Source organism: Castor canadensis, chromosome 18 (assembly GCF_047511655.1).
Source record: "Castor canadensis chromosome 18, mCasCan1.hap1v2, whole genome shotgun sequence".
NCBI classification, from domain to species: Eukaryota; Metazoa; Chordata; class Mammalia; order Rodentia; family Castoridae; genus Castor; species Castor canadensis.
Window position 1 is genome coordinate 31,816,997 of NC_133403.1, and position 27,131 is coordinate 31,844,127.

The 27,131-nt window shown below is 42.7% G+C and overlaps 1 protein-coding gene across 3 annotated transcripts in view; it reads left to right on the top strand.

Moving 5' to 3' along the window:
- Positions 1-19,214, top strand: part of Sppl3 (signal peptide peptidase like 3) — a 139,207-nt gene extending 119,993 nt beyond the window's left edge. For all 3 annotated transcript variants that reach the window (XM_020179058.2, XM_074060594.1, XM_074060593.1), the window contains 6 exons: positions 568-680; positions 10,129-10,235; positions 10,631-10,794; positions 12,138-12,337; positions 13,255-13,364; positions 14,266-19,214. In XM_020179058.2, the coding sequence (XP_020034647.1) occupies positions 568-680; positions 10,129-10,235; positions 10,631-10,794; positions 12,138-12,337; positions 13,255-13,364; positions 14,266-14,337 (766 nt within the window). In that variant the 3' untranslated portion in view covers positions 14,338-19,214. The remainder of the gene's footprint in view (positions 1-567; positions 681-10,128; positions 10,236-10,630; positions 10,795-12,137; positions 12,338-13,254; positions 13,365-14,265) is intronic.
- Positions 19,215-27,131: the final 7,917 nt, after the last annotated feature.

The following is a 27,131-nucleotide window of genomic DNA, read 5'->3' on the forward strand; positions in this document are numbered from 1 at the left end:
CCACTGCTCCATGGAAACAAAGTGCTATGCTAATAAGAATGGTGTATGCACTTGGAAACCAGTCATAAGTGGCAGCTGATTTTCCCAGGAATTAGTGGTAACCAACTAGATTTGTCATCTTACAAACATTAATTTCATCCTTGCTGAATGAATTGAATTGTTACCTTCATTTTGTCTTCCTCTTAGAGTAGGATTTTCCTCCATACTTAGCTTCTCCAAAGATTGGTTTTATCACTAAACTTTTAACTACACATGTCAATAATTCAGTTTAAAAAGTAAGTACTTTTACAGGGCTGGAGACGTGGCTTGAGTGGGAGCACGCCTGCCTAGCAATCACCAGACCCTAAGTTTAGACCCAGGATGGCCCAAAGTCAAATAGGAACAGAAACCTAATTGCTCTTGAGTTTTCTGTGCCTTACTCCAAAGAGGCTTGGTTCTTCTGGATCTTCAGGTATTACCTACTGTTCTAATCCAGCCATCCTGAACTCTGGTCATGGAGAAACAAAGGAGAATTTGGTTGTTGAATGCAGTGTGCCCAAGGTCCAGTAAATGTTGTGTGTCTTCCAGGATTTCCTTTGGCTGCTGCGGTCGTTTCACTGCTGCTGAGTTACTGTCATTCTCTCTATCTGTCATGCTCGTCCTCATCTGGGTTCTCACTGGCCATTGGCTTCTCATGGATGGTGAGTAACTAATGTGTGACAGATTGTAGTTTTTCTTAATAGAGTTTTATAGATAACTCAGTTCATTCAGAGTTGTACAAAGAACATTTTTGTCCCTTACCCCTTAAAACCTGTATCCATTAGCAGTCACTCCTGGTCCCCCTCACCCATTCTTAGACCCAGGCATTTACCAGTCAGCTTTCTGTCTCTTTGTTTTCTCTATTCTGAACATTGATGAGGCCTTTTGTGCCTGGCTTCTTTCACTTAGCAAAATGTTTTTAAAGCTCATCTATGCCGTCCTTTCTATGGCTGAATGCTATTCCAGTATCGATTTTATTTATTCATTATTTCCCCTATGTTGGACTATTAATAATGTGTTTATGAATATTCACATACAAGTTTTTGTGCAGACTACTTTCTTAGGTAAGTGGGATTAATACCTAATATTCTATAATACGGATTTTATATGTAATAAGTATTGCACATACCATATGTATAATATGGGTTATATTTGCTATATACAGTATACTCCTGTTGTGTAGTGTTATATATCTTTATCATCATGTAAAGATGTGTCATACCTTTTTTAATAGCTCCAGAGCATTCCTTTTGTTTTAATCTTTTTCTATTATAAATAATCTTGAGGTGTATACATTGTAATTCTACCCTTTGGTATATAAGTTAGGTATCTTAGATTTTGGTGGGGGCTGGGGGTTGCTGGGGAGCCAGCCCAGGAGCCTTGCATTTACCTCTGAGCTACATCCCCACCTATATTATTTTCTAAGGATGATGAGTCCCTAAACATGAAACTCCTAGAACAAAGGGTTTTTATTCTTTAAAATGTTGTATCTATTACTATATTGCCTTTCATAACCATTTTATATCAGTTCATGCTCCTGTGTATAGCAGATGATAATATCCCTTAATTGATAATAATGATGAAGTAATTGCAATAACAGCTAAGGTCTGTTGAGTGCTTTTGATGCTTTGGGTACTTTGCTGGGTGTTTTCCATGAGTTTATCTCATTTAATTCTCAAAAAAAAAGAAAAAAAAAACACTCTTTAAAATTGGAACTATCATTATTCCCATTTGCAGAAGAAGAAACAAAGTTCAGAGAAGTAACTTACTCTATTTCATACTTACTACCAAAACACCTTGAAAAGGAGATTTCCAGGATTCCCCATCATCCTAGTCTTCTCCTTGATGTGCTTAAGAACTTTTAAGAGCCTACCTCATTTTCTCAGTTAACTTTCCTAACCTCAAGAAACTTCTATGGGCTGCAGAACAGCTCAAGTGGTAGAGTGCCCAGCAAGCAGGAAGGCCCTGAATTCAAACTCCTGTGTCTGATGGTTCAGAAGGGAAGCAGGTTAAAATATAAAGGCAGTCAACTTTATACTATTTATAATGCAATCTAAAATTTTTATAAGAAAGAATTTGAAAATCAGGATATGTAAGTATGGATTACATCTATTTCTGTTACCATTCTAAATAACCACAACCTGCCCTTGGAAACAGAGCTCTTTGGAACCTACTGCCAGGCCTGAGGGTCCCTCTGCACTCTTCCAGGCAGTATGTCCTTGTATCTCTGAGGCCATTTCAGCTACAGGGAGCTGTCAGTGTCCTCTCAGCCAAAGCCACAGAGTGATGCCTACGGCCTGGGCCTCAAGTTCAGGAGTGGCAAAGTCGCTCAAACAATTTCTAAATGCCATGACATTACGATATGTATAGCTTCTGTGATGATCTTAAGTGCGCGGAGTAGAATTTGATAGTTGGGGGGTTTTATATATATATCTTATATATTTTTTAAAACCCTTGCATCACATAAAAAACCATTAGTTCACATAAAACAGCATGTGAACTGATTCAAAACCAATATCATATTAGTGCACTTAGGAAATTAATGAAAAGTATGCTGTCATATAGTTTTAATGAGGAATAAATTTTAAACCTTAAAGAAAACTTGTCCTTAAAAGAATTTTACCTTGATAAATAACTCTCCCAAGTACAAAGTTTTAAAAATGTGTAAGTTGTGAGAAACTGAATGAGGAAATAAACTATAAAGTGGATTGTAAGCTCTGTAAAATATTTAAATGGCATATTTTAATGAAAAGTAGTATTTGTAGTGAAAACACTTAAAATTATAGAATATATAAATATAAGATATACTTATTATTTTTGATTATACAGAAATTGCAGAGAAGGGGTGAGGATGACTGAGTAAGCTCACTAGGAAGGACTGAGTAAGCTCACTAAAAAGGAGTCTCTTCCTCTAGCACTAGAGTATATAGAAAATTGGCCTTAAAGGACAAACTTTTCTCCCAGTGACCACTTTCATAAGTGCATTTCCATTGTGAAATTCACCTAATAATTAGAAATTTTTGCTGAGTGTTCAGTGAGGCTCCCCTAAACCCTAACTGGTAGACTAGTTCTTTTTCTAAGGATCTCTTGTTACCAGTTTGCATTGGTTAAACTGCAAACTAAATACAATTTTTTCCTTAAAAAAAGAGGGACTGGCAGAGTGGCATATACCTGCCTAGTAAGCGTGAAGCCCTGAGTTCAAACCCCAGTGCCACCAAAAAAAAAAAAGATTTTAAGCATTTTTTCACATTGATCTAATCTCTCTCTGTGCGGGAGGTGATCAAGAGGATCATGGTTCCAGGCAGAAAGTTCAAGAGGCCCCATCTTAACTAATGGCTGGGCTCAGTGGTACATGCCTCTCATCATAGCTATTCAGGGAAGCACACATAGAAGGATTGAGGTCCAGGTCTGCCAGTGCAAAAAGTGAGACTCTTTCTCAAAAAGGATCAGTGCAAAACTGGCTGGCAGCATGACTCAAGTGGTAGTGCACCTGCCTAACCAAACTTGAGGCCCTAAGTTCACCTCTAGTACTACCAAATGAATAAACACTTTACTTCCTTAACACTTTTGGTTAATCTGTGTTTAACCAAAAGTTCAATTTGTTGGTAAAGCTATCCAAGAGACTTTTGGAAGTTTCTCAAGGACCAGGGAAAAGTTACCACTCTCTTCATGTTGGTCTTCAGGAGCTCTAAGAGGAGGTAAGATTAAGGACCCTGACAGTGCTTACACCTGTAATCTCAGCTGATCAGAAGGATCACAGTTTGAGGCCAACCCAGACAAAAAGTTAGTTAAGACCCCATCTGAATGAATAAGTTGGGCATGGTGGCTTGCTTCTGTAATCCCAGCTGTGCAGGAAGCTGTAGGTAGGATGATCATGGTCTGAGGCTGGCCTCAGACCCAAAAAAAAAAAAAAAAAGAAAGAAAGAAAGAAAACCCTACCTAGAAAATAACTAAAGCCAAAAAGAAGGGGGGGAAGTAGAATCCCTGATAGCGGGTACAAGACCTTGAGTTCAAACTCCAGAACCACCACCCCCCAAAAGTAAATCCTGTCTGAGCTGCCAAAAGGGCTACATTCTGCCTGTTTAGACATGGCACTTAGAATACAGTGGGAAGACTAGGTGTGAGATGGGGGAGAGAGGGTATTGCTCAACCGCTGTAGACAAGAGGACCAAGTGCCAAGGCAGGTGGACTTGGAAGCAGAACCAACCCATGGTACATTTTACAACTTTAAAATTAGCTCTCATTCATCAGAGAGAAGGGAACCTAATGAATGACCTTCTGGCCAGAAATAGTGTGAGCAGATTTTGACAGAAGGAGTGAGAATAAGTGGGAAAGGGAGGGAAGGCAGAGGGAAAGGACAGTTGTCAAAGAAGGAAGTATAAGTAGGCATGACCACAGTCTACCAAAGCAGTAAGGGTAACTGTCACTTCCACACACTTCTAAAGCTACCATCCTTCCTACCAAGGCTCTTATTTCTTCCATGGTTGCCTTGGTGCTTTGCATTCTACTGTGAACACCCCAGCCGGTGCAGATGTACACTGTAGCCACAGCAGCTACAAATTGCAAATACAAGATGCACGACTGATCAATTGAAAGCCAACCCAGTTTCTTCTTAGAAGATTAGGATAAAATGACATTGTCTGGAGTCATGAAAACCTGTCACTAAGCAATTCTTGCTTTTCCATGCTTAGTTTAGACTGAAGTAAGGTAAGTTAGCATGAGTGACAAAGCCTAGTGAATGCTGAGACTGAAAGTGAAGGTTTCCTGCAAGTTTAGGACTAAGTGAGTCTATGGAATGTTGAATAGCATACATGCCACCTGCCCATGCTAGAGGCACATAAATTTAACCACAGGAACCTGCCCTTTAGTTTTTCTATCCAGTTTGTTTCCCCACCGTCTTATGGTTATTTGTGGTAAGGATCAGTTGGTCCTCTGATTGTTACTTCTCACACAGTCCTGAATCTCATCTGTCCTCCTTAGGCCTTTTATTTCTCCCTTTGTTGCCTTAATGCTTTGCATTTCATACATTTACTTGTGAGTCAGTATGTATGCACAAGCATGGGTTTCACCTGTTCTCTGTTCATCACTTCCCAGCCTGTACCCTGGGGACTTCCCACCCACTACTATCAGTTTTCCTTCTCTTTAAGAACTGCCTCCTGTAATCCTAGCTACTCAGGAGGCAAAGATCAGGAGGATCAGGTTGGCAGTTCAGAGCCAACCTGGGCAAATAGTTTGCAAGACCCTCTCTCTAAAAAAACTCATCATTATATAAACAATAAAAAGAAATAATTTTTTTTTTAATTACAGAAATAGGGCTGGTGAAGTGGCTAAAGGTGAAGGCCCTGAGTCCAAACCCCAGTACCGCAAAAAAAAAAAAAAGAAAAAAAAACCTGCCTGAGATAATCAACTGTAAAGTGAAAAGTTTTATTTTGGCTCACAGTGTTGGAGGTTTCAGTCCGTGATCAACTGGGCCCCACTGCTGCAGGCCTGTGGCAGCACATCATGGTGGGAATGTGTGGTAGAGTAAAACTGCCCACCTCATGGCCAGGATTCAAAAGAGAGGGGAAAGGCACAGCCTCCCCCCACCACACACACACACATCCCAAATGATCTGAAGATCTTCCAGAAGGCCCTACCTCTTGAAAGTTTCCACCACCACAGACTAGAACCTGATAGACTAACATGGGGTATGGGGAGATACTCCAAACCCAAACTATAGCATCTGTTGTTCCTCCAGCCAGCTGAGTTTATCCCTACTAATGCTTTGCTTATTGTTTCATGACACAGCCAAACATTTGTTTCCTAAGATAATAATGATAGGAGATCCCATCCTTATATGGACTTTAGGTACATCTGTCAGTGCCCTAAACATTATGTGTCAGTCATCCCTTTGCATACATTTTACAAGTTTGGTCTGCTTTTATAAATTTATCCTTTTTAAAAAAAGGAGTCCTGGACTGGCGAAGTGGTTCAAGCAATAAGGCACCTGCCTAGCAAGCATGAAGTCCTGAGTTCAAACCCCAGTGCTGCACCCCCCCAAAAAAATATACAATAATATAGTGAGCATACTAGAATATTATAAAGTTAAGAGAGAGACTGTAGCTGGGCATGATGGTACATGCCTATAATTCCAGCTACTCCGGAGACAGAGGTAGGAGGGTCGTGGTTCAAGTCCAGGGTAAGGGGGACTTGATATCCTATTTCCAAAAAAAAAAAAAAAAACAGGCCAAATGGCATACATCTATAATTCCAGCTAAGTGACAGTGGGAGAATCTTTTTTCCAAGCTGGCCCAGGCAAAAGTGGGAGGCCCTATCTGAAAAATAAACTACCAGGCAAAAAGGGCTGGAGGCATAGCTCAACTGGTCAAGCACTTGGCCCTGAATTCAGACTCCAGTCCATGCGTGCGCACGCACATGTATACACACACACACACACACACACAAACCACAGATGTCATTCCTCTAGTTTTGCTCCTGTTTCCCTGTTATACAGATGGGGATGCTTTTTTCTCTTATTTCATGGAACACCAGAGTAGGAGCTCATTAAATATTGATGTTTCCACATCCTGCCAAACTGCTATATTTGCCCATTTTTTACATATGTTGACAATTAATCAAGTCTATGTAAATAGTTTACATCTGATAATTTGACTTTTCTTACTTTCCTTAGAATAATTTGAAATTTGAAGTTACAAAGCATACTTTTTCCATTCAGTAGACACTTACTAAATGCTTCCTCTGTCAAGTGCTAGGGACCCACAGAAAGAGTTAGACATGGTTTCTATCTACCAGGAGCACATAGTCAACTAGTGTGGGAATAAACTCACTTGTGTATGAATCATTGTGTGGGAATAAACTCACTTGTGTATGAATCATTGTATATGATTGTGTATCAATCATAGGATGGGAAGTCGAGAAGTATTTTAAATTGTGTATCATCACAAAGAAGAAAGCACTTACTCTGGTTAGATAAAAAAGACTTAAGAAAGACTTTCTGACATGGATGAATTTTCAGGCTGGGGATATAGCTCAGTGATAGGTAGAGCACTTGCCTAGCATACATGAGGCCTTGGGTTGGATCCCCAGAACCAAAAAAAAGAGAAAGAGGAGATGAATTTTCCAGATAATGATCTTATCACAAAATCCACCTGGCTCATGCCAGATAAGAGAAAGAAGAAGGAGGCGTTGTAGCACCCACTGATGTTGAGTTTCAGATAGGCAAAGGTGACCAGGAACTGCAGGTCCCGGGGGAGTGTGAAAGAACACAATATGTGTTGTGAGGTGAGTGGCCAGGGAACAGAGCATCAGGATGTGCGTGCTTAGAGCGTGGAGGTCTGTAATGGAGGGTGTCCTCCTGTACATGTTACCAGTGTTTAGTCCCACTGCTTGATCCATGAGGCATTTGTCAGCAGCTGTGAAACCTAATCAGACCTATATTTTCAGAAGAGTGGAGGAGGAGAGCTGAAGAAAGGGAGAAGCCCTTCATCTGCCAGGCCCTGGTCCAGGCTTCAGGAACACAGTAGTGAACCATGCCTTCAAGAAGCATCCTTTATCTGGGTGTGGTGGTACATGTCTGTAATCTCAGCATTTGGGAGTCAGGAGGATTGAAAGTTGGAGGCCAGCCTGGGCAAAGATAACGGCAAGAACCTGTCTCAAAAACAAAAGGACCAAGGGTATAGCTCAAGTGATAGAGCACTTACTCTATACACAAGGCCCTGCGTTTAATCCCTAGTTACCACCACTGAGAGGAAGAAGCTTCCATGGGAGCCACGGAGATGAAGAATAAAAGAAAACAATATAGTGGATGGAAATGTGGCTAAAATGATAGCACACTTGCCTAGAAAGCACAAGGCCTGAGTTCAAATCCGAGTGCTGCCAGAAAACAAAAAAAAAAAATCTGGGCAGAATGTAGATGGAGCAATGAGGCCATTGCAATGGGATGGGCAGTAGCAGGAGACCACATGAAAGGTAACAAACAGTAAGACCTTGTCAGCCATTATGAAGCTTGGCTCTCCTCTATGGGGAATGGGAAGTAGATTAAGAGTTTTGAGCAGGCAACTGGTACATCCTTTGAGTTTAAGAAGTTCTTTCTGTCTACCGGGTGGAGAAGAAACTACAGGGTGGGTCCAAATGGAGGCAGATAGAGAAGGTAAGTGGTTTCTGCAGCAGTTTAGTCAAGAGATAGCTGTAGCTTGGGCCAGGCAAGTGTGAGAAAGTCGTGATTTATGCCTGTATACTTGGAAAAATAGAATAAATGCATCAAAATGGAAAATTGGTGGGAACCAATTTAGAAAAGAGATGAGTTTGAGATAAATTAAGAGTCCAAATAAACAACATTTAGGACATAGGATATAAAAGTCAAGAAGTCTGACATACAGACTGTAAATAAAAATATGTGAGTTGATAATATATAAGATAGAGATTGAATGAGATCATCAAGTGAACAGAGGTAAGAGCAAAGATCCAAGAGCAGGTTCAGGGCCAGAGAAATGAGGAAGAGCCACAGTGAAGCCTAAAAAGTTGAGAGGAACAGGAGAGCACACTGTCTGGAAGCCAAGTGAGAAAGGAGCCATAAGCTGCCAGTTGCAGAATATAGGTGAGGTCCTAGATTGGATACTGTCTCAGGTAAGCCTTATATAAAAGACATTCTGGAGTCTTTTAGAGAAATTTGATTCAGTGAGATGAAAAAAATGTATGCACATATGAATAAAAGAAAAAAAAATCACTGAGATTGTTGTGAGGGGGTAGGAAGGTTGGCAGTACTCAGATTTGAACTTGGGCCTTGCAATTGCTAGGCAGGCACTGTGTACCAATTGAGCCAAGTCCCCAGCTGTGTTGGCTTTTTTCTAGAAAGGCGATTTTTATCTCACTTTCTGCACTGAGTTTTTTTTGTTGTTGTTGTTGTTTTTTTTGTTTTTTTTGTTTTGTTGTTTTTTTTTTTTTGTGGCACTGGGGTTGAACTCATGGCCTCACTCTTACTAGCAGGCCAGGAACTGTTGCCCCTTTTCCTTTGTTTTTTGAGACAGGGTTTTGTAGTGCAGACCAGTTGGCCTGAAACTCCCAATACTCCTTTCCTTAGTCTCCTGAAATCTGGAATTACAGGGATGCACCATCATACCCAACAGCATACTTTCTTTATAAATACAAAATTAATAATAAAAATAAATACATGTGTAAAAAAATTCTGGAAGAATGTTTTAACAGTGGTAATGACAATGTAATTTTTTTAAGTTTTTGTTTAGCTTTATTCTCTGGTTTTCTATAATGCAGTTATTGCTTTTGTTATAAGCATTAAGAAATAGATAGCCTATAGCTACCCTTTTTTTTTTTTTTTCCCCCTCTGTTTCTTGAGGCAGGGTCTCTCTATTCAATTCAGACTGTCCTGGAATTCACTGTGTAGCCAGGCTGGTCTTGAACTGAGTCCTCCAGCCTCAGCCTCCCCCAAGTACTGGGATTTACAGGCATGTGCCAGCTTATCCACAACTCTTCAGAGGACCTTTGCTGTAAAGGAGAGCAGAGAAATGGAAGTAGCTAGAAGGAGGACTGTTAGCGGAAGTTTTGTATTTTAAAATTAGAAATATTGCTGGGGGTATGTGTGCCCGCCTAGCAAGTACAAGGTCCTGAGTTCAAACCCCAGTATGTTATATGCTTTGGTGCAAAGCATAAACAATTATAGATAGAAATATTATATATTTGTATATCAATAGGGGAAAATCTCAGAGAAAGAAGAGAGAGTTGCTGAAACAAAAACCCTAAGTGAAAGAAAGGGAATGTGTTTCCAGGGTGGAGCTGACTTTAATGTGAGGGTAATGCTTTCACAGAAACGGGGTAGAGGGAAAGGACAGCAGGAAACACAAGCAAGGTCTGAGACAAGCCTTGCCTATAGTTGTGTGGCTCAGGATGAAACAGCTCCTAAGTCTCCATCAGCTCAGCACTGTGTCTAGCGTGAGAAGAAGAATCTCCTCAAATCCAGGTCCAAATGGACTGAATGGGCATTTTACCTTCATGTCTGAAACTGGTGCTCACGGCCACCTGAGGGATTGCAAACAACTGTGAAAGAAGGATGAGCCTGTTGTCACGCACAACTGATGTCTCCACTGTCTCCTCCAGCTCTGGCCATGGGTCTCTGTGTTGCCATGATCGCCTTTGTCCGCCTGCCAAGCCTCAAGGTTTCCTGCCTGCTTCTCTCAGGGCTTCTCATCTATGATGTCTTTTGGGTGAGTGTGTTTCACTGGGCGTCCTGCTCTCCTTTGTGTTTAATTGACTCATTGACTGCTGAAAACTGGCCAAAGCTTGGCTTGCCGACCACCTTCTCAGGTCATTCCCATCCATCCCAAGCTGTATGTGTTAGCCATATACCTTTGGTTGACAGCTGTGATACAGCTTACTGCATGGGAGCACCCAGCTCCACTGGAAGGGAGTATTTCTGGGCTCTGAGAGACATTCAGAAGTTACTAGGCATGCATGAGGAGCAAAAATTCTCTTCCTCCTCAAAGCTTGCAAAATACTGACGCTGCAGTGTTCTGAGCTCTGGTCTTAAGAACAATGAAGGCTGGTGCTGAAAGCAGTTTCTTGCAGCTCTCGTGTTAAAGGCATGTCTCCACCTTGGCAGGTATTTTTCTCAGCATACATCTTTAACAGCAACGTCATGGTGAAGGTAGCCACACAGCCGGCTGACAATCCCCTTGATGTTCTATCCCGGAAGCTCCACTTGGGACCCAATGTTGGGCGTGATGTTCCTCGCCTATCTCTACCTGGAAAACTGGTCTTCCCAAGGTAGGACTAGCCTGTTGGGCCTCATCTGTAATGATGAACACACTGCCTTCCAGTATGTGTCTGTTGTCATTAAAGTGCTGATCCTAAACTGAAAAGGGCTGAACCTTCATCTCCACTGTACATGTGAGAAAGTGGGGATGAGAATACTAACTTTCCAAGGTGTTTTCCTAAGTGCTACAGGTGCTTCTCTTTACTACTGATTAATGTTATCAACAACAGTATGTTTCCATTTGCTAAAGTTGGCTGGAATTACTTCCAAGACATTCATAAAAACATGTTCTCATGGTGAAATCACACAATTCCTGGTAATGTAAGCTTAGCAAAATTAATGTGCTACTTTAAACCTCTGTGTCTGATAATAATTGAGTGGTTATTTGCAGTCTCGAGAGTGAATGTGAGACAGGTGTGGTGATGAGTGCATGTAATCCCAGCTACTCAGAAGGCAGAGACATAGCTCAAATAGCAGAGCACTTGCCTAGAGGCCGTAGGTTCAATCCCATTACTACCTCCCCTCCCCCCCCCAAAAAAAAAAGTGAAAATGTCACAAGTAATGACTTGTGTGATGTTTCCAGAGGAGGTGGCATGTATGCAAATCACCTCAACACTCATTTAGAACATGCTCTTCTGAAATACTTAAGCAGCCACACTGGCCCATATTCTGAGGGCTTTTAATCTCTGATCCTGTAAAGTTAGTGTTCAGCTTGGTATGGTTGTGCACACTGAGGCGGATTCTGAGTTTGAAGCCATCCTGGGCAACATAAGACCCTGCCTCAATACAACAAAAAGCAGCTAATGTTTGGTGGGTATCAGTGGCTTACGTTTATAATCCTAGCTACTCAGAAGGCACAGATCAGGAGAATCGTGGTTCAAAGCCAGCCCAGGCAGATAGTTCCCAAGACCCTATCTGGGAAAAACTCACCACAAAAAAAGTCTTGTGGCTCAAGGTGTAGGCTGAATTCAAGCCCTAGTATTTGCCAAAAAAAGGCCAGTGCTTAACCAGTAAAGATTTCCATTTGCCATTTAGATAAGTTGTTTCACTTCTTAAAAATCTGGCAGACATAGCTGCACACCAGTGGCTTACTCCTGTAATCCTAGCTAGTTGGGAGACTGAGTTTGGGAGGATCAAGGTTGAGGCTAGCCTGGACAAGTATTTCACACAAGACCCCCATCTGCAAAATAACCAGAGCAAAATGGATGAGAGGTATGGCTCAAGCAGTAGAGCAACTGCTTTGTAAACATGAAGCCCTGAGTTCAAACCCCAGTCCTACCAAAAGTTTAAAAAAAAAAAAATACAACAAACTTACATAGAAGGCATAAAACCCTAACATGTGACTGCATTCCAGCTCCACAGGCAGTCACTTCTCTATGTTGGGCATTGGGGATATTGTGATGCCTGGTCTCCTGTTGTGCTTTGTCCTTCGCTATGACAACTACAAAAAACAAGCCAGCAGCGACTCCTGTGGTGCCTCTGGCCCTGCCAACATCTCTGGGCGCATGCAGAAGGTCTCCTACTTTCATTGCACCCTCATCGGATACTTTGTAGGTAAGATGCTGTGCGAGTGCAGCAGGTCCCTCACTGACTTCCTCCAGTCCTGACAATTAAATCAGGTCTTCTAGCTGTGGACACTGACCAGAAGAGCAGTAACTCTGGTCACTGTTATAGACAACCAAAAGGGACCCCACCTGGCCCAAGAGATGATACGTGCTCCCCATGCTGCGTGCCAGTTCCCATCCACAGTATGTCTGAGGAAGAGTGTGACCAGTCCCCCCCAGAACTACAACACCGGCTTTCCATAAACTTCCATGCAGTTTAATTGAGTATCCCGTTTATTTCCTGTTTCAATAGATATTTACATTCATTAGTTCTACATGTCTGTCACCTCTGACCTCAGACTCCTCCCTCAGGCTGCTCACCTTAGGCCAGGAATAGCTAATAATAGGTACCTGCTACAGCAGAGTGAGCACAAGAGTATCTTTCTCCCCTCCATGCCTCCTGCTTAACATCTGACTGTACCTGTCCAAAGTATTGCATACACATTTGAGAGGGGCCAGGCAGAAAAAGACACTCAGAGAAAGGAAATATATCTCAACCAACATTATGTAGCTATTGAAAGCAGAATTGGAACTTGAACCCAAGTCTTTTATCTTCAAGTTCAGCATCACACTCCACAGGAGACAAATGGAGACCAGGCACATTCAGAGACAAAGGGAGGGTTTGGACTCAGGAACCTGAGCAAGGAATGGGGAGTTAGGCCAGTCATGGATCCTTGGAGTTGCTGTGCTGTTCCACATCTTTTAACTACTTGAACTGGACACTGCACACCCCAACCACAGAATGGACTATGTCACATCCAACCTGTCCAATCTAAGACTTTGCCAGGCAGCAGATGGGAGATAGAGGGTCTCTGTTCCTTCTTGGGCTGGCACCTCAAAGTCACTCACCCATGTCTCTCCTTGTAGGTCTGCTCACTGCTACTGTGGCATCTCGCATCCACCGAGCTGCCCAGCCTGCCCTTCTCTACTTGGTGCCATTTACCTTATTGCCACTCCTCACCATGGCCTATTTAAAGGTGAGAGCAGCTTATAACTTATAAGCCTGGGAAAGCAATAACTTGTCATTGACTGAGGTTTGGTATGTACTTTCTAAATGGAGGTGGTTCTGCTTAAGCCCCTGAGTTTGTGTCTGTGTTTTGCATTCTGCTGTGGCGTTAGCAAGTCTCGGGGTTCGTAAAGCCATTGGTTGAAAATACTCATGATCAGACCATGGTCATGGGTTAGTTAACTGAAAGCCCAAGATCCCAGCTATACAGACTTGCTTTTCTTAAAGCAGTACCTTAGTTCTTAGCATGGTGGGCACACAGCTGTAATTCCAGCTACTTGAGAGCCTGAGGCTGGCAAATTCAAGGCCAGCCTAGGCACCTTGGCAAGACCCCTGTCTCAAAGTAAAGGGCTGAGGATGTAGCTCAGTGGCAGAGCATTTGCTTAGCATGTAGAGTCCCTGGGTTCAGCTATAGCACCAAAACAAAAAGCAGTACCCTAGTACCACCTAACACATTTCTAAGTAGTTTTCATTAAAGTCTAGAAAGAATTAAGAAGGACTATAGAGTATTAAAGCAGTCTAGGACATTTAAAAAAAATAAGAGACTCAGCGAATGCATTACCTTATTTACCAGATTGGTATTAGCAATTCATTTTGTAGATAGGAAGCAGATTGTGAAGCTCGTTAACTTGCCTGGACTGCTAGCTCACAATGATAGAACTCGTATCAGCACAGACTTGCACAGAGCTTCTGAAGGCCTTTCCTCTTTCAAGGGCCAAGAAGCCTCTCTTCTCATGGGTAAAATTTGAGTGCTCTTTGGTTCGCAAAACCAAAAAGTTCGCTCTTTGGTTTGATCAGAGATTGAGAATCAGAGGACTTGTGGCTGTGCCTCGTGTTTAAATCTGTAACTCAGGAAAGTCCCTTCTTTCCAGGGTGACTTACGGCGGATGTGGTCTGAACCATTCCACTCCAAGTCCAGCAGCTCCCGATTCCTGGAAGTATGATGGATCACATCAAAAGTGACCAGAATGGCCTCGTCATCCTTTTCTCTCACCACGTGGTTTTGTTTCCTCTTAAAGCTGGCCTGGTCCTCAGAGGTGTACCTGTTTAAGGAACTGCCGTGTGCCTGGAGTTTGCATCTAAAGAGAGTGTGTTTTCAGGAAAGGGTGCTGGAGCCCTACCTGCGTCCTGTGGTTGGAGAGGTGGAGCCCCTCCCAGAAGTAACAGGCTCCTTTCCGGTGCTCCTTCCTTCATTTTTATGGATCTGCACCAGACTGTTACCTTTTGGGGAGATGGAGATCTGACTATTTAAAAACTGCAAACGGCGAGGAGTCGTTCTAGAACTTTCGAACACTAAAAGGGTGAAAAATTTAGCAAACGAAGTTTCTTCAGTGAACCCTCCAAAACTTTGGGACCAGTTTCCTATGGGGGACTCAGTTTCAGAGAACTAAGACAGAAGCTCTTCTGTCGTTATATTCTTTCCTTTTTTTTGGATTTATTAAATATTTTCTGTGGTGTGAAGTGACTTATTAAATCCACAGACATTGAGTGACTTCTTACAACATACACATAAAATTGTTGTAATGAGTTCATGTCCACCCAGATGTCGTGTTGGCAGTGAACAAGGGCACGGTTTTTATACATACGTACATATATATATATATATATATATATATATACACACACACACATGCGCACATAGCTATATATGAATAAACAGATTAAAACCTGCTAAGATCATGCTGTGTAGCAGACAGGGGCTTGCTGTAATTTTGAGCATGTAGAGCAGTTTACTGTGGCTTCCGTGTATAAGCTGCCCTCTCTCCCCTTCACACATGACCCTGCACTTACAAACCGGTGTAGCATTTGGATGATAGACTTGGGCTGTGGGGACTCTTACTTGGTTTGATCAGCAAATTAGGGATGAAAAGTTAAACTTTTGGCCCTTTTCTTTTTACAGGCTTCTCCCTCGCAGGGTTTTAGTAGTTTCTTCTTGACCCAATGCATGTATTATAGCAGCCAGGTGTCTTTGTGCTTTCTGATCACAGTAATGTACTACCTGTAAATACATTTTTCTATTTTATATTTTTTTGTATTTTTTTGGCATTTTGTTTCATTGGTGTGCTGTATTTTCCATGCCCTCACTCCTTTAAGAAAAAAAAAAAAAAAGGAAAAAAGCAACACAATCCTGTCCTTGCTGTTGTGATTGTAATCTTGGTTTTTACCTATGGTGATGGCTGGGTATTAGGGACATACGGCAAATGCCCCTCTGAGTCTGGCACCAAATTCCAGGACCTAGGGAAAAAACAGGCTGCTCTATCCCCTTAGAATCTGACTGTGTGCTTTGGTCTTTGCTGGAGAGCCCAGGGTCCCAGCAGTGATTGTGTGATGTCTGCTTGCCTTTAAGCAGCCCCTGGCCTAGAAAGAAATTGCCCATGTTTAGAGGCAGGGAGAAGCCTGGAATTGTCCTAAAATACCTGGCAGCAGAGGCAGGTGTATCCTGGTTCCTCCTGCAGGGCCACTGCAGTGGTGACCTGCCTCTGTCCTGCCCCACGTAATTGGTGTGCTGTCATCTCCAGGATTGGTGTTCACTGTGGGTGGAGCTCACCAGGTGATGCACAGCTTGTCAAGGGAGCAGGTTGGGGCAAAATCAGGATGTTGGATTCCTCTGTTGTTGTGTTCAAATCCTGCTGAGGGGGTTAGGGTTTGGTTTTTGTTTCTAATAAATGACTCCTTTCTAGCCTTTGTCACATCATCGTCACTTTTGGTGGATGGTACCAAGCAGAGCTTCTAGTCACTTCCTGCTATTTCTCCTGTACCAGAAGAATGATGGGAAGACCCTGTCTGTCTGCCACATTTGGTCACCTGCAGCTCTGGTTCAGTCATGGAGTTGTCAAAACATTGAAGCTTCAGTTGTTCACAGAACTCATACCACATCTGGAGTTAGTGCAGTCGAGAAATAGACTCGTATACTCCCTGTTCATCGGAAGTACTGGTTTGTCAACCACCAAAAATGCAAGTGGTGGTGGCTCATACCTGTAATCCTAGCTACTTGGAAGGCTGAGATAGGAGGTGAAGATTCAAGGTCAGTCCAAGCAAATAATTGATGAGACCCTATCTCCAAAATAACCAGAGGAAAAAATGGGCTGGAGGTGTGATTTGACCAGTAAAGCACCTGCTTTATAGGCACGAAGCCCTAAATTCAAACCCCAGTCCCACCAAAAAAAAAGAAAGAAAAGAAAAAAGGCAAGTGGCTAAACGGTCATGGGAGGAGATACTCCAAAATTAACTCAGATTAAGGGCACCTGTCTACAGGGAGTAGAAGTAATGTCATCCTAGCAGTTGGTCACTTTTATTTTCATTTAAAAAAAAATTCTGCCAGGCTCAGTGGCTCACATTGTGATGCCAGCTACTCAGGAGACGAGTTCAAGGCCAGTCTGGTCAAAGAGACCCCATCTCACCAAATAAGCTGAGCATGGTGGTACATGTCTATAACTCCAGCTACCTGGGAGGCATAGCTAGGATTATTGTTGTCTAGGCTGGCCTGGGCAAAAATGTGAGACCCTAACTAAAAAACAATCAAGCAAAAAAGGGCTAGAAGATGGCTCAAGTGGTAAGTGAAGTGCAAAGTCCCAAATTCAAACCCTAGTACTACCAAACGGTAAAAATAATAAAATTCCAGACAGAGGACTGGCAGAGTGTCTCGAGCACTAGAGCACCTGCTTAGCAAGCACAAGGCCCCAAGTTCAAACCCCAGTATTGAAAAAAAAAATCAGGAATGCAATTTTTTCTGTCATTCTAGCTTTTGTACAAGTTTGGAAGGGGGGATTACCACTTGTGAATGTAACTTGAATTCCAAATGCTGATCTTCAAAACCCTTAAAATATTCTCTCTTAACTACATTTTTTTTTTTAAGGTACTGGGGCTTAAACTCAGGGCTTTCATCTTGAGCCACTCCACCAGTCCTTTTTTGTGAAGGGTTTTTCGAGATAGGGTCTTGTTTGCCCAGGCTGGCTTCAAATCGAGATCCTTCTGGTCTCTGCCTCCTGAATAGCTAGGATTACAGGCGTGAGCCACCCACACCTGACTCTTGACTACCTTTGCAGAGAAACTGCAAATACTAGTTTTAAATTAACCACAGTAGACACTAGAATTTCCTCCAGTTCTGAAGTCCTGTCCCTGGATTGGAGTGGGGGGTGGGGTTGCAGTAAAAGCACATGCTTTAGGTTTCTTCTACAGTCTCCTGTTAGCACCAACCCCCTTCTCCATATATCCTCCTCATACTCTCTGTGGGTTTTGGAGTCTTGTGTTAAACATGGCATGTTTATAGACTGCCAGCATGGACTGACTTCCTCCTTTCTTTCCTCCCTCCTAGTCAGATTCCATCCACCCAAAGAACCTGCATGCTGGAACTCTTGTCTATTCATAGTAATCACTGCCTTTCTATTTTCAGTTGATATGACAGCAGTACACCCAAGGCCTAGTGCACTTTATTATCACAGTGTCAGCCTGCTCTGAATAAGGCAGCCACAACTGAAACCATGGGGGAGGAAGGACAGGTACTAAACTGCTGCTGTAGCGGCCAGCACAGTTAACCAGGTAAGTTCTGCTAAGTATAGAAAAACCAAAGGCCTAGTCCTCTGTAAGGGCAGAGGGGGAGGGAGTCCTGTCTTGTAAGTAAAATGTTAAAAATAGAACCTGCCTGGTCTGCATAGCAGTTCACATTACTAACCACATCCAGCTTTGTAAGGAGACGTTTGTTTCGTGAAGCAGTTTTGTGTGTACATAAAGCACACATCAAGAATGTCAGCCTGCAGCACTCTTTCCCCACACGTGCACCTCAAACAGGACAGGCTCAGAAAGAACCAGTCCCCTGCTGCTGGTCCTTCAGTGCCTGCCCAGTCCATTGGGACAGTCTCATCACTAAACCACACTTCTGTGCCAGTTTCCAGCAATGAAATCACTTCAGGAATAATGACCACTCTCTCCTTCCCCCAACCCCAACAAGTGTCAACCTTGCCAAAGGAGTTTGCCCTCGAGACCAGCTAATCCTGGTAATAGAACTCAAGTGCCATCCCTCTTCTGGAAGGGATAAGCCAGGGAAGACTTCTAATCCGGAAACTATTTCTATACCTGTGCTTTCTATCTGCAGGCCTCTAGGCTCCAGTTTCTGGAGGTTCAGATTCCAGGCTCTCAGGTGTGCAGAATCTGTTCCAGAACAGAATTTTTCCCTCTCTTGACTACTTCAGCCACGATTGGTTTCCTCCTCAACCTTCCCCTCAGAACTCAAAACCCTTTCCTGTCATTAGAGGTCATTTCAGTCATGTTGGTGCTTAGGCTGTGGTAGGCATGGGCACTCATGCAAATAAAACTAACCTGGCCCCCTTGCTCCTTGTGTCGGTGTAAGGGTTGCTTCAGCACACTTGGATTGTGGACAGAGTGAGGCGGCAGCCGTCCCCATGCATGTGGTCACACAGTGACACCGTAGGAGTCAGGAAAGAGTGGACTCCATAGCTCTGCCATGTTTCTGGGCCTTGCTGAAAATAGCAAAGCCCTGGCTGAGAACCCCAGGTGACAGGATGGACCCTCGAGCTAAGAGAAGGCTGAGAAGCAGATTGGTTCAGAAGTCCAGGGTTCCTGATGGGCACAGGCCACTTGTACCCAGTGCCTAAATGACCATAGGAGAACGTGAAAGCAGATCTTCAGTCACAACAGGGTTCAGTAGTCTCACACTTAAGAGCCAGCAATTAGGGGTTGGGGATTTAGCTCAGTGGAAGAGCACTTGCCTGCCAAGTGTAAGGCCCTGAGTTCGGTCCCCAGCACCGAAAAAAAAAAAGGAAAAAATAGAAAAAAAGCAAAACAACAACAACAAAAAAAAGAGCCAGCAATTAGAAAGTTCTTTATCTGTTTTGCAGATTATGGCAGTTCAACTGTGTGGTTCCAAGTGTCCGTTCCCCTGCCCTACCCAAACGACTTGCTCCAGGCAGATGACTCAGTGCTTTGACAGTCATTACCAGTATGCCATGGAATCTTAGATACTTGAGTTATTTGGAACTCATCTGTGCTAAGATCATGAGTTTAAGGCCGGTGTCATTGAGCTACATAGTGAGACACTGTCTCAAGAAAAAAGCATGCGCGGGCTCAGACTTCCTTCACAGTTTCTTTTGCTTGGATTCTGCCTAGTCAGTTTCCTCCTCAGATTTCAAGAAGTCTTCCCTATTAAGTAGAACTGTAAGACTCGCCACTGTTTGCAGATAACAGGCTCTGCACTCGTGAACTTTCTCCACCCCCACTAAGTACCAGAGACAACCAAGGAAGGGGACTCTGTTACAGAGAGGTAACAGGCTTGAGAGATGGCTGGGAAGGCTGCCAAGCAGTGGGCAGCAGGCCCACTGTGTCACCCCAAGTGACTTACTGCAAATTGGAGGCAGAGGGTAGAGACACAGAACAATTAATTGCCAAAACTGATCAGGATAAAACTGGGGAAGAAGAGTTCTATTTTAGCCAGGAGAGCGGCTAAAGCTAAAACTCTGGGAGTCACAGGCATAGAAAAGAAAACCAGGAAAGAACTATGTTTAAAGTCCTAGGGAGATGGGCACCAGTGGCTCATGCCTGTCATCCTAACTACTTAGGAGGCAGAGATCAGGAGGATCCAGGCTCAAAGCCAGCCCAAATAGTTTGTGAGACCCTGTTGAAAACAACCATCACAGAGGGCTGATGGAGTGGCTCAAAGTCCCAGTACCATACCAAAAAAGAGCCCTAGGGAATATATGAGAGACCAGTAGTGAGGAGGAAAGTGATTTTGTAGTGTCTGTGTAAAGGCATTTGTCAGCTCTTACCCCTCATTCAGCCACCTGCAGCCCTGGGTTATTGACAGAGCTCTGAGCCTTAGTTACTAATTACAAGTGAGATGAAGGTGCCTTATTTAAAGTGATAAATGAGTATCAGGCAGGCACTGTTCTGGTTTGATGAGTTCTCATGTACTCCACACAGTTTACCAGTCTTCAGAGAGTTAGCAGACAATTCCAAATAATCAGATTCAAACAGATACACACTTTGAATTATTCAAGAGACCATAGCTTCTTGTACCCCACCCCGTATAAGAAAAGTGTTTGTTTTCTTGTTGAGAGCTAAAGGCGGAGCTGGCGCTTGAATCCTATTCTAGGCTTTCAATCTGAGTGGATTCTGAATAGACCATAGGAATTTGACTATAAGCCCAGTCCAGTGCCAGGGTCTCGACGTGTCCTTCTACACACTGGCAGACTTGGCACAAAGTGCTCTTATACAGAGGGGTGCTGGGTGAGCCCGAGTAGAAGTTTCTACTGGACCATGTGCTGGGGTATCCCAGCAGCACCCTACTGCCACGGTCCCTTGGGGCACGTCAGGTTTAAGAAGCAGCCTCCTAGAGCCCCTCAGGGCCTACCTTGAGCCATGCCTAAAATAAGGTTAGTTAGGCCTCATTTGCTTTACAACTGAGAGCAGAATGCTCCCCCAAAGAGGCCTGAAGTGTCTCCAGTTAAGAGCCTGGGGGGCTGTCAAGGGTCCTGAGCTGGCTCCTGCAATAACTCAGGTGGACTGGGTCCTGCCCATGGGATCGCTCACATCTCCACTGCATAAGCCCAAGTGTCAGCTTGTAATCAGAGTCTGCAAACAAGCTAATACTGACATTTTTATTGGTCTATACCAGTAATTTTTTATAGTAAGTGTTACATACGGCTTCTTTTACTTTAGTATACTTAGAGCCTTGCAACTCGTTTTGAGAAACAAGCTTGCTACACTGCAGAGGTACCTCTGACAGTGTATTGTGGGCCTGTATTCATCGTTAGAAAATACAAGCAGTTTTTCTTGAAGACCCCTTGGAACTGAAGACTTCATGGATCACACTCCCAGCCCACATTAGAGTGAAGAGCAGAGTGATTCTAAACCACTTGGCTCAAGATGCCCATCACAGAAAGACGGTAGTCAGACTAGAACAAAGGTACAGGTAGTTCCAACAAAACACTTGAAAGAGTCTCCGTCCTCTGGGACAGGGGGAAGAAGTCAGAGCCAAGGTATTTTTAGTAGCTGATGGAATGCAAAATGAGCTGAGGAATGAATGCTATCAACTTGCAGGGGTGGCCCAGGGCTTTGCCCTCAGCCCAGGTTTGTCCAGTACGTCTCCTCGGAATTTGGGCTAAGGGACACAACCGTAAGGCTTAGCATCTCAGAAGGGAACCTGAAGGAAAGAGAAGACATTAACCATAATGCCGAACTGGGGATGTAGCTCCGTGTAGAGGGCTTACCCTGCATGCATGAGGTTCGCAGCGTGTGAGTGAGAGGAAGAGAGGGAGGAAGAGGGAAGAGGGAGAGATGCTGCCACTGTCACCAGTATCACAGATGACTCATCATGCCTCCAGGATCACCATTAATAACTGGAAGAGTATGTTCTAATCATTCTACTTCTTCACAAAATTATAAACAATTCCCACCCCTAAAACTACGGAGAATTTAGTCCCTCAATACACTGCCCATAGCAAATAAAAATTCATGTAAGAGCTTCTGCTCTGGTCTCCCCCAGTCCAGTGTATCTTCCATGTTGTGGTCCAAAATGGTGGTGGTGAGTCATCTCAAATCTTTAATTTCATGGCATGATATAAGCAGGACAAGTTTCATTTCTCATTTTATAGACAAACAGCTGTGTTGCAAGGTGAGCTGATCTGCCCTGGTCTTCCTGCCCACATTATGAGAAGTTAATCACAGCCAGGTTTCATTGGCACATCTTGGGCATACACAAGAGCTATGGAAAGTTTCTGCAGACGGAGAAGGCCTGTGTTGGACATTGAAGATCACCAACCCTATCAGGAGGCAGAGGAGAGCTGGAGTATTGGCTGCCGGGACCCTGTGCTGTGTTGACGGTGCACACACAGATCTTCCTCCCCAGGAATGCTCAGCAATGTTGACTGTACCTACTAATGACAATACTGCTCACACAAATTAAGGAGTCCCCAGGAAGAAGGGACCAGGATGCATGCCTCCTGGCAAGCCAGGATCAAACTCGTAGAATCTCTGAAGCATCAAACAACAGATATCTGTGTAAACATTATGAATTGCTTGTCACCAGGATGGAAGCAAAGGTTGCCTGCTCTTCTGAGCTCCAATAAGAATGGAGATCAGAAGTACTCAACCCAGTACTCCCACTAAAATGACTGTAAAATATAGATGACATAATGAAAGTAGAAAATATATTCTGAATGGCAGTGAAGAGTCTGCCTCTTGACCATAGGGAAGCAGCTCCTCCCACAAATGACAACAAATTGCCAACAAAATACAAAGCAATCACCATTAGGCTGTGAAAAGTGACCAAAATCAGGAGGAACTGGGAAGAAGTTACAGTCAGGCAATGGCACTGAGCAAGTTTCTCATTGTGTACCCATTTGAGCGAAGACCCCAGTGGGCCCCTGTGGTATAGTAAAAATTTGGATAGAAATCTGCAATGCTTCTGGCTTCAAGAACCAAAGGAAAGAGTTTAGAATAATCCTAGCATGGAGAGAGAAGGAGCCTACATTCTATGTAAGCACGGCCAAATCTGATCCCTAAAACACTTGAGAACACCAGCCCAGAAGAGGCTTAAAAACTAGAGAAATGTCAGCTGCTGGCCATCACAGAAGAATCAGTTTTAAGTCCTAGTTCAGCCAAGTTAAACACCAACTTAAGAAAAAAATCTTCAGCAGAATTTCTACAATGTATTATTATTACAGTTCTGAGGTTTGAACTCAGGGCCTCACACTTGCGAGGCAGGCACTCTACCACTTGAGCCACTCCGGGAGCCCTTTTTAGTGTTCAGTGAGTATTTTCAAGATAGGGTCTCGCAAACTGTTTGCCTGAGCTGGCTTTAAACCGTGATCCTCCTGATCTTTGCCTCCTGAGTAGCTAGGATTACAGGAGTTAGATACCGGTGCCTGGCTCTACAATGTTTTATTCACAATACCTAAGATACAATTTCAAAATTACTATACATATGAACAAAAAAATTGAGATCCATACTCAAGAGAAAGTGCAATTAATGGGAACTAAATGATCCAGATATTATAATTGGTATTCAAGATTTTTTATTTTTTATTTTTAACTTTTTTTTTCCTGTCTCTTTTGAGATAGGGTCTCCACAAGTTACCTGGGCTGACTTCAAACTCCTGCATTCAAGTGATACTCATGCCTCAGCCTCCTGAGTAGCTGAGACTACAGGCGCATGCCATCATACCAAGCAACAGTCAGGATTTTCAAAGCAGCTGTTGGATACACTCAAAGATATAAAGGATAATATGTTCATAATGAATGAACAAATAGGAACTGCAAGCAGAAATACAGTAACAAAAAGAACCAAATATAAATTCTAGAACTGAGCAACACAATATCCAGGAAATTCACTAGGTGGGTTTATAAAGAGCTAGAAGAAATAAAAAGATCTAGAAGACAGGAGTTCAAAGATTCCCAATATAAAGAAATGGTAAGTGTTTAAGGAGACAGAGATGCTAGTTACCTTAATTTGATCATTTTATATATAGTACATATGTACTAAATTATCACACTAGCTCCATAAATATGTATGATTATTTTGTGACAATTATAAATCAATTCACCAGATGAGATTAACAACACATTGAAGATAACATTAAAACAGAGGTAAGGTAAGGAAACTTAATGGAAGGTCAGATGGTAAATATTTTCATCTTTATGGCTGAAAATTTCCATGATTACTACTCTCTGCCACTCACCATGTAACGGAACTGCAGGAATGAGTGAAGACAAATGATGCTGTGTAGGACAGGCCATGTTTCCCAAGCTGCAGAATAGACAATGTTAAGTATGAAGCATAGAGGGAAAAATTAGGTTGAAAAAATGATCAGAGCCTCAGTTACCTGAGCTACAGAGGTAAGCAGTCTAGCACACGGAGCTGAAGTCCCAGAGTGAGAAAAGAGAAAGAATGAGGCAGAAAAATTTAAAAAAAAAAAAAAAAAGACCAAATTGGGGGAAAGAATCAAGAAACTCACCAGCACAGTGGCCGTAATCCTGTCTACTCAGGAGGCAGAGATCAGGAGGATCATGGTTCCAGGCCAGCCTGGGCAAATAGTTCACGAGACCCTGTCTCAGAAATACCCCACACAACACAGCTGGCAGAGTGGCGCAAGCGGTAGAGCGCCTGCCTCACAAGCACGAGGCCCCGAGTTCAAACCCCAACTGCACCAAAAAAAAAAAAAAATCAAGAAACTAACCCAACAAATCCCAAGTAGAATAAAAGCAAATCACACTTCAGGACTTCATAGTCTGGAAACTAAAACTAGAAAATCTCAAAAGCAACAAGAAAACAGTGACATGTTGCATGGGGAAACTAAAATACGACTATTAATTTCTTCAAGCCCCTCATTGAAAAATCATAAAGACTACAAAACAATAGAATGATACTTTTAAACATATGAAAAATAAGACACATTAACCCAGAACTCTCTTTTTGTTGGGGGAGAGGAAGAAGGCTGGCAGTTGATGGCTTTTTTACTTCATTGAAATGCTCAAATTTTCCATAATCAAATCCAACAAGCTGAGCATGGTTTTGTGTGCCTGTAATTCCATCTACATAGGTAGGAGGATCACAGTTCAAGGCCAGCCCCACGGAAAAACATAAGACCCTATCTGAAAAAAAACTAAAGCAAAAAAGGTCTGGGGTTATGGCTCAAGAGGCAGAGCTCCTGCCTAGCAAATCTGAGGCCCTGTGTTCAAACCCCAGCACTGGAAAAAAACAAATCAGATCTCAGTTTAACAGTGCACCTCAAGCTCTTAGGAAAACAAGAAGCCAAACCCAAAAGCAATAGATGGAAAAAAATAAAGATCGGGGCAGAAATTAATAAAATGGAGACTAAAAGAACAAAGAATCAAAACAAAGAGTTGGTTCTCTGAAGAGATAAACAAGACTGACAAACTTTTAGCAGAAGTAACGGTAAGAGAGAGAGAGAAGACCTAAGTTAACAAAATTGAAATTGACAAAGAGGATATCACAGTGAGTAACAATAAAGTTCAGAGGATCAGCCAGGCATGGTGGCTCAGGTCTGTAATCCCAGCTACTCAGGAGTCAGAGATCAGGAGGATCGCAGTTTTGAGGCCAGCCCAGGCAAAAAGTTGCAAGACTCCATTTCAACCAATAAAAGCTGAGCATGGCTGTGTGTGCCTGTCACCAAAGCTGCATGGAAGCATTAATAGGAGGATCACAGGCCAGGCTAGCCTGGCATAAATGCAAGACCCTATTCAAAATACAAGTAAAACAAAAAGGGTATGGGTGTGGCTCAAGTGGTAGAGCACCTGCCTAGCAAGCACAAGGCCCTGAGTTCAAACCCTAGGACTGCAAAAAGAGAGGTTGGGGGCTGGGGAGCATCATTAGGAATAGTTCAAAAACCAAAAGTAATGGATAAATTAAATTTCTGGAGGTATGTGACCTACCAAAATTAAGCCAAGAGGATACAAACCACTTAAATCAATAACAAGCAACAAAATTGAAGTAGTAAAGAGTCTCCCAACAAAGAAAATGGTAGGAGAGGAGGGATTCGGTGAATTCTAACAGACCTTGAAAGAACTAACACCAGTGCTCCTCAAACTTCAATAAAATAGGGAAGAAACACTACCAAACTCATTCTGTGAAACCACTATTATCCTGATACCCAAACCGATAAGGACATGAAAAAATATATAGTCTAAGTTCCTTGATGAAAATACTTGCAAAAATTCTCAATAAAATACTTGCAAACTGAATTCAACAACACATTCAAAAGATCATACACCTAAGGGCTGGAGGGGTGACAAACAGTGGAGCACTGCCCAGCAAGCATGAAGCTCTGAGTTCAAACCACAGTATCACCAAAAAAAAAAAAAAAAGGAAAAAAAAAAAAAACAGGGGATCCTACACCATGGTCAGGTTGGTTTCATTCCAGGGATGGAAGGTATGATCCAACACACACAAATTAATAATAAGCACATAATAATAATAATAATAATAATAATAATAATAATAATAAATACAGCACACAGAATCACTTGATCATCTCAATAGCTACCAATAAAGCCTCTGGCAAAATTCAACATCCCTTCATGATAACAGCCCTGAGGAAACTTGGACTACAAGGAATGTGCCTCAACATAACAAAGGCTGTTTATGATAAACCTATAGCCAACATACAAGACAGGGAAAACTGAAACCATTTCCTCTAAAGTCAGGAACAAGACAAGGGTAGCCGCTCTCTTCACTCTTGTTCAATGTGGTGCTTGAATTCTTAGAGCAATAAGGTAAGAGAAAAAAATAAAAGGGATACAAACAGGGAAAGAAGTCGAATTATCCTTATTTGCAGGGTATTTAAAGACTGCTCCAGAACTCTTAGATCTGATACATACTTTGGGCAAATAGGAAGATACAAAAAAAAAAAATCAATAGCTTGAGAAAGAGATCAGAAACACAATCTCATTGACAAGAGCCTCAAAAATATATACCTAGAATGGAAGGAGTTGAACAAAACAAAGAAAAATATAACACAGCGGGGACGCGTTGAGAAACCCCATCAAACATCAACTTAAATATTAATAATGAAAGACAGGACTATAAAATAGGTAGTCGGGGGTACTAGTGGGAGGGGAGGGGGAATGGAGGAGACTAAGGTGAGGGAACATGGTGGATGGAGTTCACACACCTATGTGAAATAGAATGAAGAAAAACCTCTTGCAGTTGCTTTAATTGGGGGGCGGGGGTTGAGGGGGAGAGAGATTATGGGGTGACGTAAATAAC